Below are 12,800 nucleotides of genomic sequence, written 5' to 3' on the forward strand. Positions count from 1 at the left end.
GTCATGGGTGGCACCAACATCAAGCCCGCCCTGCGTTTGTGCAACACGTCCCATGTTCGGGATGAACAAGCTGAATGTGCAGACTGCATGAGTTTTGCATTATTTATTTGTCCTATTTGTTTTCGTAACAGTAGTGCGTTCTCCACCTGGTTTGGCTAGGACCCCACTGTCCGCTTTGGGGCTGAAACCTCACAACCCAGCTGATATCATGCTGCAGCAATCTGGAGGTGAGTTTTGGAATTGCGATACCTTCATACATACCCAGAAATTGGAATCTCTTACACAATTCTGTTTCGGCAGGAAAATGAGTTTGTGACCAGTATCCCTTTGCTCATAGATGTGCATTAAAATTCCACCAAAATGGGAAAACTCGTGGAACATTTCACAATGAAATATGGAGTCGGGACGGAAATGGAAACAGGCTATTTTGTGCTAAAAAAAGAAATAAATGAAGCTGCCATGGGAGGTGTACGGCATTCTCTGGTGTCATGTATCCATGTTAGCATCATCAGACCCATGAAACCGTGCTGTATAAATCCAGTGTCACTTGTAAATCCATTGTGAGATGACAGATCCTGGCGCTGGTCCATGGAAAGACTCATACTTGGCGCTGGAATGTAATCTGTAACAGGAATAGCAGAGATCATCTCTTTTACTGCCGTTAGCATAGTGAAGATGCACATCTGTATAGCACAGTGTAAAGCACATCTGTATAGCACAGTGTAAAGCACATCTGTATAGCACAGTGTGTACAGGGAGATCTGGAGAATCTCACTCTGGATACAGTGATTTCAGTGCAATCAAACTAATGTTTTCCATTGCCTACAACATAGGGTGGGTGGGTGCTCAGCTCCAGCCCTCCCAACAGATTAGGTTTTCAGGATAGCCCAGGTTCAGCACAGGTGGCTCAGTCGACCTGTGCTGAAGCAAAGACTGATTGAGCCGCCTGTGTTAAATATCCTGAAAACCTGACCTGTTGTTGTTTGTTTGGGGGTGCGGCTTGAGGACTGGAGTTGAGCACCCGGGGGTTACAACACCCTTTAGTTCCCGTTCCTTTCGTCAGCACAAATAAATATATATGCAATATGTTGAGGCCATCAAAGCATTATGGTTTCAGTTAGCACAAGAAGGTATGCAGCATCGCACATACTAAAAGAAGATATTACCTGCAAAAGTAAGGATACGGGCATGTTACGAGTCTCACATGTAGATCACATTATGCTTACTGCTTATTGTACATGTTATCATTACTGTTTAAGTTCTTTCAGTTATTCAAAGCTTAAACAGTCAGTGCAAACACTGAAAGGACAGTCTCACACCTAACCCTGCCAGGGTAATCGGCTATGGCAGGAGTCGTACCTCCAGTCCTCAAGACCCCCTAGCAGAACAGGTGTTAAGGATATTCCTGCTTCAGCACAGGTGACTCAATCAGTACTGATTGAGCCACCGGTGCTGAAGCAGGGACTGATTGAGTCGAGCCACCTGTGCTGAAGCAGGGATATCCTGAAAACCCGATCTGTTAGGGGGTCTTGAGGACTGGAGTTGAGAACCCCTTGGCTGTGGTGTTTGCATGACACACTTAATCAATACAGCTTTAGCCATATCTTCACTAATCGCAGCTCAGCATTACCTCCCTAAGCCCGTGCAATCTATGCCTTGTAACATAGAGGAAGCACGGTGTTTGATATTAAAAAGCACATTTGTTTAAAAGATAACAAACGGTCGAGAGATAAAAGAAAGCACAATACCAGTGCACATAACTGACCCCCTTCTTTAGAATGTACTGCTGCATAAAAGCTTATAACCCACTATAACTCACTGGCTTTTCCAGATCTAAGCTACAAATAGTTACATATGTAACTACAGAACTCCCCTTTTCAAATCGGAAATATTAACTGGTTATTGGTAAAGAACTGGAGACTTCATGTGTTGTGGGTGCATCTGGCGCAGAATGGGTTTGATTTGCTATATATACACGCCATGTTCTTACCATACTATGGATTCAGGAGAAGGTATTATACCTGTATGGGACTGGTTAACATTAACAAATAATCAGGTTTTCTCAAAATGGTCTGAGTAACACACCACCTTGTCTCTGCATCCTTCACCCAGTGCGGTCATCTCAGTCCTGTTCTCTCTTTAAATATTTATCTCTGTGCTTCTCTCTGTCTTGAAATATATCCTGCCCCTAGTGAACGCTGTCAATGTTGTCTATGTATGTATATGTGTGTGTGTGTGTGTGTGTGTGTATGTATAAATATATATATATATATATATATATATATATATATCCCTAGTTCCCTCTTTTCTCAAACATTCATCTTCCTCTTTAATTTCCACTTCCATCCTCTCTGCATCAGAGGCTGTCAGGGAAACAGTAATTGAGTATGGGGAAGGTAAGTGTACTTCTTTTTGCTTGGTTTTCTAACAGTTTGGGGCCACATGATTGGTGACTCTGCTGGGATTGGTACCAAGGTGACTGTACGGCTGTGCTGTGTTACTGCTGCATTAATCTGCCATTTCTCCCCAGCCATTGGGTGCCTGTCCTCATACTCTTCATTATTAGCGTTCCTTTTCCCTGTTCTCCCCGCCGTTTCCAAGGGGCTCGCAGTGCATTGCATACTCCTCCAGCAACAAAGGTTTTGACGTAATACTGAATGCGAAAGATCTGTATTCTGTGTGCGGCTGGCTTATCATGCACGCATCTCTTGGGAGCGTCCACACAGACCCCTTGACCTCAGAGCTCCAATAAGAGAAAACGTAATTAAATAAACATCCAACAGGAAGTTCATCAATTCATCTCTGTCTCATCACTGTGGTTTAACCTTTGTCAAAACCTGACCTGGGAAGTCACATGTGGCCAGCCTCAAACTCCTGGTTTTTGTTGCTGATGCAATTTTGTGCTTGTTTGACAAAAATAATAGTTGCTGAGCATGGTGCACAGCTATGAATAAATCCAATAACGTTTATTTTATCTTTAGTGTATTTTAAGGAATGAAGCCTCAAAAAGGAACAAATCATCTTTTACATCTTTGAACGAATGATTAGTTAAAATACTTTTACTGTAATTATAAGACACACAGATGCTATTTCTTTATTTTTAAACGTGTAGTCTATAAAAACGTTGGCAATGAGTAGTGTTACAAAACTGAGGATACATGGGGATGATGCATAAATGAATAAAACTGTAAGTCATATAACATGACACTCATTAAAAACATAACCATAGTATAAACACAAGAATAACCTAAATTAACATTAATGCACAGTTTTAATGGTCAAGTTGGAAAATTTAATGCAGATTTCTGTTGTTTACACAATGTTATTATTACTAAATACAACGTAGAAAATGTTATTTAGTATTAGTAAAGTAATAAAATTAATCGTGATACAAAAATCTAGGAACAAATAATGAATCATGTCAGAATTGCAGCATAGCAGTGGGGTGAGGTGTAGGCAGAACATTTCAGGGGACAAGTCCCTTCAGCAGATGCCATCCAACGATATTATTAGTATTATAAAATGGCGCAGGTCTTCTTTACCCAATTTATTACCATCTGCCTATCAATAAAGGGGCAACATCAGAAAGTACCATTGGTGGTACATTAGGATCTAAAGCGGTTCATCCAGCCTTGTGGCTTCTATTCCAATATACAGTAAACACAATATTCAATCATCACAAAAAATGAATGTGCAACACTAGACTTTTATTATTATTATTATTTTTTTACTAATTGTATTATTTTACTGCAATTAAGGTGAAAAATAGATCATTTGATATGGAAATATATAGGACTGTCTACTCACACGTACCTGTTAAAAACTTCCCAGACCATCATTCTTTATCTTTCACTATGTTGGTACAGAATAAAATAATGTTGGGAATCGTTGGAGTGGATAAAGAGGCATAATTTGGGGTATAAGGTGAAAGTCTCTGGCAGCTAGAAAGATCAACATCAGTTGAGCATGCAGGCACTTGGAATCATAAGCATTGAACAGGCCCATTTTCACTCCTGTTGCCAATATTGAACGGGTCACCAGCTTGGAAATTGCAGGCAGCCCATGTCTTTGTCTCAGAAACCCCCCTGGACAAGCACCTCTTTATTTCTAAATATCTTTACATCACCAGCATGAGGTTTAATCCAGCAAGACTCCTGAATTTGCATGAAATTGAACAATCAGACCATTGGATCCCATACTTCTAAATATAGACAGCACGCATAGATGGCCAAAAAATGAATAACCTAAACAGCGCACAAACTGTGATTAATGTTCTTATACATGGAAAGGTTTCATCATGCTATTAAGTGGGGCCCCTACAAGCTTCAAGTAAAAATAACTTTTCTTGTAGCCTGTGTAATTTCTCTAAGGAAGGGCACGTACATCATTTCAAGGGAATGTTACCTTATAAGAATGTTCCTCGCGTAGAGGGGATACAGTACAGAGGCTTCCCTATAAGTCACTGGTATGCAGATGCAGTCACGTGGGCTGATGTGGAGTGTAGAAGGAAAAAAAGCATATGCACAGAGCAAAAGTTCAGCCCTAAACCGTGCCAAAAACCGCTCCAACCTGGAGAGCATAAAATGAGCAGCAGCTGGATTTTACGGGACCTGCGTTCTATCAAACTGCTCGCGAAAACTGTCGTCGAAGGTAGAAAGGGTTTGTGATGACACCCAGGTGTTTGTTCTGTACATGAGGGAGACATTCTGCATTCTCTGCTACATTGAGCTGCAGGATTATGCTTGTTTTCAGCATATATGCCCCATGCCCTTGAGATTTCAGGCAAGCATATGCTGCTATGTGATTTTATTTCCCTCTGTATGTATCAGTAGAGTGACAGGGAAGTCCATATGTAAATATCTCACGTAGGACTACGGCCATGTGCACGGTCAGTGCGACGGCGCCAGCGCTGCAAACAAAAGACCGTAAGGCCGCGCTTATAGTCCCGGCGACGGGACGTTGCGTCAAAACAAATATATTGAATCCGCTCCTACTATAAGCGCACGTGACGGCTTGGTCGCGATCGCTGGAAGTCAATTCAATTTGATTTTTTCAGCGACCGCAGCGTAACGTCGGCGTCGCCGGGAATATAAGCGCGGCCGGGGGCAATGAGCACGGCCATTGAGCGGTCGTGCACAAAGTGACGATGCAGCAGCGTCTCCGCAAGGTAAAATTTCGGATTTTGTCTCGCGACGGATGGGTCACATCGCGCGCGGTTCAGGCCAATGAGGGCGAACCGCTCACGTGACGTCACGGGCACGCCTCTTAACTGTTGATCACTGCTGATCTTGGACGCCTCCCCCGTCGCACCTCCTCCTCCAGATCCCTGAGGCCATGGATCGCAGCAGACGCGCGTGATACCACACGCTCCGTCGCGCACGGCTACTATGTACAAGGCCTTACATGGGGGACTGTAGGTGAAGTGTTACATTGTAATGATTGCAGCTCATTCTGCATTGCAGGTAACTGGCGTTTGAAAGAGCCGAGTTCCCATGTTGCTGAGTTGATCAGTAACAGTAACACAGCTCACAGTGAGGTTGTGCTGACTTGTTAGCAGTGAATGAGATCATTGTTGTTGCATACGATAGCGGACAGGTGGCTTTGTGCCATGTCATGTGTAATACACCTTCTATACATAGAGGCTGATTCTATATGTGCCAAAGCGGCTGATCTGGCCATTTTCAGCCAAAATTCCCCATTGAATTCCACAGTCAGAAGAAAGAGACTTTTTCATGGCTTCAGTTCTTTTTAAGCAAAAGCAAGATGAATAAGCAACCTAAGTTCATAGATATTATGGCAAATTCCAATGAGTATTATCATGGCTGCATTTAGATTTTAAAAGGCCCGTGGAAACTGAGAAAACCATCTTTATCCAATGTTTAGACTCTTGGACACTCGTTCATCTTTATCTAGTGGAGGACATGTATTTCTCTCTCTCCATCCACAGTTTCAAGATGTTGTAATAAATAGCCCCCAAAGAGTAAAAGGGAGTTATTCATCAAAGTGCGATCGTCCCGATTCTAAGTCAATGAGGGTTTAAGTATGGCAGTGACCCGATGGGCACTATAGCAGCTTAATAAATAACCTCCGTTAAATCAACAGTTATTAGTAGCGATTATAATGGGAAGAAGAAATCACGATGGCATAACAAGGCAAAAAAAAAATTGTTCTTGTTCACCTGTGAAAATGTTCCCATGTAATTGCCCCCATTAATGTACTTATTACTGTACTGGCCTGTCGGTGCCTCTTGAAGACGGGAGTTGGCCACCCCTTGTGCTAGAGTGTAAGTGCCATTCAATGGGTCATCTGTCCTTTATTTCTGTCAGTCCCTCTAATGGCAGGGAAAGAACCAGCTGACGATGCCTTCCCTTTGTAAGGTGGATGGCCGTGCTTTTCTAGTCATGCCGTGCTGTCTCTGTGCTGCCTACACAATAACACACAAGTGTACAAGTAGCTGATTGGGACATTTTCTCATCTGGGTTCATTCAGCAGTGTAACCTCCCGCACAACAAGAAAGGAACAATGCTCCCACGAGCCTAGCACACCAGCCCTCTTGGGCTAGACAAGTGTTGGGCATTCATTTCCGACATTGGATGCGCCTCTGCATTTTTCTAGTTAACCTCTCTGCTGCAGGGATTGTAATGAATTGTGATGCATCAAATAATTAGTGAACGATTGCTCTGCACACCACAATTATCAACGGATAACAGCCTACCTTTCAAGTAATGACCCGCTGTAGAGCCTCCCCTGTATAGTGCTACACACACAGTCACTATCGTATAACAAATTCGTTTAAAAAGCAAGTCCTTCCAGTAGAGAAATGGTTACTGCCCATGTCGGGAGCTCCAATTCTGGCACCGTCTGGGTGAGAGTCACGGGGCAGGCTTGTATATGGGATGAAAGTGGGGCACTCAGAAAGAGCTACCCATTGAAGCATGAACGGTGGAAACTGGGTATAAAGAAAGAATTAACTATTCATGGAATATTCTCTGGGCTTTTCCCTTCCCCTTTGTCTGTGTGAGAAAAGAGGTGGTGAGAGAAGGAAACGGGAAATTAATTAACCCATTGTGAGTTTCTTGGGAATTCTATGTGAACCCTTTCGGTGCTGGCATCTCGTTTAATACACTGCTTGTTATTAATTCATTTAACAGATGCAAGAGACGCAAATAAAGCAAACAAAGTATTGCATGAAAAGGTTTCATTTTGCTGTGGTACGTTCAAGGACTGCACAAACATCAATGCCATTTTTATTTGATCAACTTCAGAACTAGAGCCTCTCGGCCTCAGGGAAGGCAATTGGCAATTATGTCTTTATTATTTGGGGTGAAGGTGCCTTACAGCTTAGTAGTGCTTAGAAAATATGGAGCTCATGGGGGTTCTTCATTAATCTGCCATAGTGCCGATCGGGGCACTATCACACAAACTCCCATTGACGTTAGTGGGAACTTCCATGCAGTGGTGCCCCAACTGGCACTATCATAATTTCAGTATGTAACATAAAAATGAAAAATAAAGCTTAGACATCAGCAAAAGCACCAATGTGGCCTACTACACTATATGTACAGCGTCACAATCGGCTTCTGTGGCACAAAATTGACACAGGGCAATCTCATTTTAAATTGTGCCTGTGTACTACGCCAGCAGCATCAAAAATACTTTACTTTCTTTTAAATCAAAAAGACTTCATAGTGTTAGCGCCGGATTAAGTTGCAATGAATCGACCCAAAATGTATTTGACGCAGCACGGATGTTTCAATATATTAGGTTTACAGAATGTACTATTTTCCCAGTATGGGTGTTATAAATAAAATGACACTAATCATTTCTATTTACTTACACAGTACTAGTTATAATTAAAATATACACAGTATTCTGTTTTATTGAGCATTGGGGGCGACGTGTCAAAAATCCTTTCAAATGACAAATTATGCGTCACACGTAGGAAGTCTTCATACCGTGCACGTCTTTTGAAGGGTTGTGTTACTTTGTAGCACTGAGAGTTTGACGCACAAAAAAAACCCCTATAAATTAAATCGTAGTACACAGGCTCCTAATTACTTTTATAAAAGGATTTTGTTGAATGAATATCGCTACCTTTTGTGGTGGAAAGTCTTGCTATCATAAATTCATGGGTTATAAGAGTGACAATATCCATACAGAAACTTTAACACATCTGTTCTGTTAACTCACATTTGTGTGCACTTGTGTGTGTAACTTTGCTTGGCCAAGCCTTGGTTTGTCATGCTGATTATAATTTCCTCTTTGAAGCGGTAACTCCATCTGGACATCCTCTCACCTGAAAGTTACTATACTTTAACTGCCTAAGAGGAACAAAATTGTGGTGACCGTTTCTTCTGCTTCTTTCTACAGTAGAACCCAGGAGCTATGTTGAATCAGTGGCTCGGACGGCTGCAACTGGAGGAGTCTCTCCATCTCCTACCACCCCGCACACATACAACATGGATACTCTGATGAGGAATGTTGGTTATCCCAATACCTTCACCTCCTCCAGTCCTATCTCCACCAGCAGCCCTATACACAGCACAGATGGGTAAGGATCCAAGGGATGTCTGAATGGAGATCACAGTTTACAATCGATAGTCAAACACTGAGACATGTCAGACATTTATTACTCTGGATGCAATGATTCAGAGAAAGGAGGAAAGATGGTTCAGCAAGGCCGTCAGGGTGACATAGAGAGGCAGAGACAAATACGGTTTATGGGGCATTGAGTCTTTCCCACTTAAGCTGACAGACATGGTGACACAGGGGCCTGGGGCTGCTCCCACCAATGTGTTGGGGATAATAGGGGAGCCCCTGCTGCAGCCACAAATGAATGGTATTGTGAACGGTGCTTTGGGTGTATCTCCCCCATCTCTCACCAATGTGTGACAGGGAATTTACTAATCCATGAAAGCAAAACTATGTAGCGAAAGAGATATGATCCAAGTGGCATTGCTCGCTCCAAAAGGTAAAATATCACACATGATTGTATATGAAGTTTTCCCGTGGATGACATAAGAGTAACATAGGGAAAGAATTGCTTATGACTTTTGCTAGTAATCCTTGCACTTACTTTAATTTAGTCTCTGTATCTGCATTGCTTAAACCCTGCTGTACAGTTCCGGAAAGGTATTTAAAGCACATTGCAAATCAATGAGTTTAGGGTCTAGGTCTGGTGGTTTAAGTCAGTTGTTGACCAATTGATTATTTTCAGATTTACCAATCACTTGCCCTTTTTAATTTTTCATCCTCACAGCAGCTCCCTGAGAAGTTATCCATCAGCTGAGAACAGTGTTCGTATCCCGACTCCCACACAGCCATATGCGGATTCTAGTTTTAGATCCACCAGTTTGTCTCAACACTCCCCCCACAGCAGCTACCAGAACACGTCTCCAATCTCTAACATGATGCCGTATGTGGGGACTCCCGTCAGTGGCTATGACACCTATAACTATAGCCCCAGTTATGCCATCACTCAAACAGATGGGCACTCTGCACCTCAAGCCAATGCACCTCAAGCCAATGCACCTCAAGCCAATGCATTAACCACACATGTGGTTCACGGCAGCCCCCAATCTTTTCATAGAACAGTGGGTACCAACACACCTCCAAGCCCAGGTATTGGACGAAGAATGGTCAGCCCTAATATGTCAACTACCCCCGGAAGTCCAAGCATGAGCAGGCATCCTTTGGGAACACACAACAATGTAGCAGTGACTCCAGGTAGTCCAAGTCTTACACGGCACCAGGGTGTGATGACAGGAAGTGCGCCTGGAACTCCTGGAAGTCCCAGCTTGGATCGACATGCCATGTATGGCTACTCCACCCCCGAAGACAGGCGACCCACACTGTCAAGACAGAGCAGCGCATCAGGATATCAGGCTCCGTCCACTCCGTGCTTCCCAGTCTCTCCTGCCTACTACCATGGCATGAGCAGCCCATCCTCCTCGTCTCCTGATTCCACCCTCTACAGGCAAGAGAGTCCTGTACCACAACCCTCCTTGCCTGAGAAGAGAAGGATGTCATCTGGTGACAGGTCCAGCAGTCTGCCCAATTACTCCACATTGAATGGAAAGCCTTCTTCTCCTTTGTCCAGTGGGATGTCCAGCCCCAGTGGTGGAAGCACCATGGTATATACGCATACCTTGCCAGACTTCTCCAAGTTCTCTATGCCAGGTACAGTTACACAGCCACATTATAAAGCATGTGACGTAGCCAAATTTCCACATGCCTGTAAGAGCTTCATGCTTTGGTAAGACGTAGTATATATCCATAGCAGGCATGCCACGAAGTTCCACATGTACAAGTACGATCCACTTTCAAGATATAGGACAACTTATAAAATGCATGCCAGACACGTTTTGGCAAAATGTATTTTTGAATCTACAAATGCCAATATAGTTAGCTCTCTGACTTGATAACTCTACTAAACCGCAGTCTTTATAATTAAGTGGACAACTTAAATATTCCGTAATAAACCTGGAATGCCTTCTATTAGATCTTGGAGAGGTTTGGGGGGGAAATTCCCAGTATGTTTATACACTTGTCAGCCAGTTGTGCAGTACGGATACTTCAAAACAAAGTATTGCAAATTTCCTTTTATGAGAAACAAACAGCATAAGCTTATAATAAGGACATTTGAAAAGAAACCTCGATCTTTATGTAAGAGGTATGAACATCTCATAAATCATAGTGTAGTGTAATACCTTTACATTTTGTCACCAATATACCTGTAGGGTTGCCAGGTGGCTCCTCCAAAAATACTGGACACAATGGTGAAAGGTGCGACGTGCTCGCACACACACCTCACGTCTCTCCGCTCAATGCTGTTTCCTCCTCTCTTTGGCCCCACCTTCAGGCTCCTGACACCTCTTTCTGATTTGGCTGCTGCTGGGTAATGCAGTCAATCAGGATGGAGGAAGCTGCACAGCCCCCTAACAACAGCTTTGCTCTCTCCCGCGGCCCCCCCAAGCCGTTCAGGTCACTATGTCCAGAGAGGTAATACCGGTAAACACATACATGTTCAGTATTACCTCTCATTTTTTACTGGACAGAGCGTCCAAACACAGGACAGTCCGGTTCAATACTGGACACCTGGCAGCCCTATGCTCCTGCAGTCACAGGAAGGTGCAAATATTGCATGTTTCATAAAATAAAAGCCATGATCTAAGCCAGGCCAGTAAGTTATAGAAGTAAATGCTGGTAGAGTGGCTTTGAAAGTAAAGACTTGGAAGTCCAGTACTTCATTTCACTCACGCCCATCACACGTGTGGCTAATAACACTACTTATTTCCTTATTTGTTTTCTCATCTTCAGACAGCAGCCCTGAAACTCGCGCTAACGTGAAGTTTGTGCAAGACACCTCCAAGTACTGGTACAAACCCGAAATTTCAAGAGATCAAGGTAAGTGGTAAAAACCTTAAGTGTCCCTAAGGGCTCAGGTTACTGGAGGGACCTCCTTTCATACGTCTTATGCCAAGGTGAAGGAAAGCTCCCCATTGCTCAGAATAAAAGCAAGACTCAGGAGAAATGGCAGGAATGGATTCTTCCCATAGCAGGGGGACTCCACTCCACTCCTTAAGTCCCCTCAACAGGTCAGGTTTTCAGGATATCCCAGCTTCAGCACAGGTGCCTCAATATCCTGAAAACCTGACCTGTTGGGGGGGACTTGAGGACTGGAGTTGAGCACTCCTGTCTTATCGGCTAGTGACGGTATAGAGGTGAATGATGGTAACAGGAAGAGGTTGTCACATGTGTGATACAGACTCCTGGGAATTCCGAGTAGTAAGATGTGCTGCTATGGGGGTCATTCAATTGGAATGGGACATTTGGCCACGGCCATCTCGCCGCAACCAATTGTCTCCGCCGACGTTCTGCCACAAAGTGACCTTCCGCTGCTTGCCACTCAGCCACAGGCCACTTCGCCAAGGTGAGTTAATTTAAGGGTTAATTTAGCGGTTATGGTAGGGGGTTATGGATAGGGGTTTTAGGGTAAAGCTTTTTAGGGTAAGGGGTTAATGTTTTTAGGGTAAGGGTTAAGATGTTTAGGATAAAGGGTTAATGTTTTTAGGATAAAGGGTTAAGGTTTTTAGGATAAAGGGGTTAAGGTTTTTAGGGTAAGGGGTTAAGATTTTTAAGATAAAGGGTTAAGATTTTTAGGATAAAGGGTTAAGGTTTTTAGGATAAAGGGTTAAGGTTTTGAGGGTAAGGGGTTAAGATTTTTAGGATAAAGGGTTAAGGTTTTTAGGATAAAGGGTTAAGGTTTTTAGGATAAAGGGTTAAGATTTTTAGGCTAAAGGGTTAAGGTTTTTAGGGTAAGGGGTTAAGGTTTTTAGGGTAAGGGGTTAAGGTTTTTAGTGTAGGGGGCAGCATTAGTATTAATGGTTAGTTAGGATTGGGGGGTTTTAGGGTAAGGTTAGGGACATACCCTGGAGGCAAAGCGACCGGCGGCCAGAGGTCCTGGCTGCAAGTAGCGGCTAAACACCGGCAGAGATTTGGTCACCGCAAAAGCCCACGACCAAATCTCCCAGATCGCATTATATTAGCGGACTGCTTTACTTCAGCCACTTTGTCTCCGTTTGACAAATACATCGATGTGCCTGAACCTTTTCTCTCGGTGAGTCCTTGGAAGCCGCCGCCCCCCCCAGTACTTTAATATCAGCTCAAAGAAAATGCGTTTCCAACACCCTTACAAACATGTGAAACGCGTTCACAGAACGGTGTGCAGCGAAAGCACAGGGCATTGACTTAGAAACACCATCGGGGGGATTTATCGACATAAAGAAGACATTGGTTTT

At 43.4% G+C, this 12,800-nt stretch overlaps 1 protein-coding gene across 15 annotated transcripts in view; it reads left to right on the forward strand.

Moving 5' to 3' along the window:
• The window catches only part of TNS1 (tensin 1), a 421,249-nt gene that overhangs the window by 390,788 nt on the left and 17,661 nt on the right, over positions 1 to 12,800 (forward strand). For 11 of the 15 annotated variants that reach the window (XM_075609700.1, XM_075609706.1, XM_075609707.1 and 8 more), the window contains 5 exons: positions 132 to 227; positions 2,361 to 2,396; positions 8,371 to 8,551; positions 9,260 to 10,179; positions 11,320 to 11,406. In XM_075609700.1, coding sequence (XP_075465815.1) covers positions 132 to 227; positions 2,361 to 2,396; positions 8,371 to 8,551; positions 9,260 to 10,179; positions 11,320 to 11,406 — 1,320 coding nt within the window. The remainder of the gene's footprint in view (positions 1 to 131; positions 228 to 2,360; positions 2,397 to 8,370; positions 8,552 to 9,259; positions 10,180 to 11,319; positions 11,407 to 12,800) is intronic. The other 4 variants (XM_075609701.1, XM_075609708.1, XM_075609705.1 and 1 more) reach the window with 3 other exon arrangements.

Source organism: Ascaphus truei, chromosome 7 (assembly GCF_040206685.1).
Source record: "Ascaphus truei isolate aAscTru1 chromosome 7, aAscTru1.hap1, whole genome shotgun sequence".
NCBI classification, from domain to species: domain Eukaryota; kingdom Metazoa; phylum Chordata; class Amphibia; order Anura; family Ascaphidae; genus Ascaphus; species Ascaphus truei.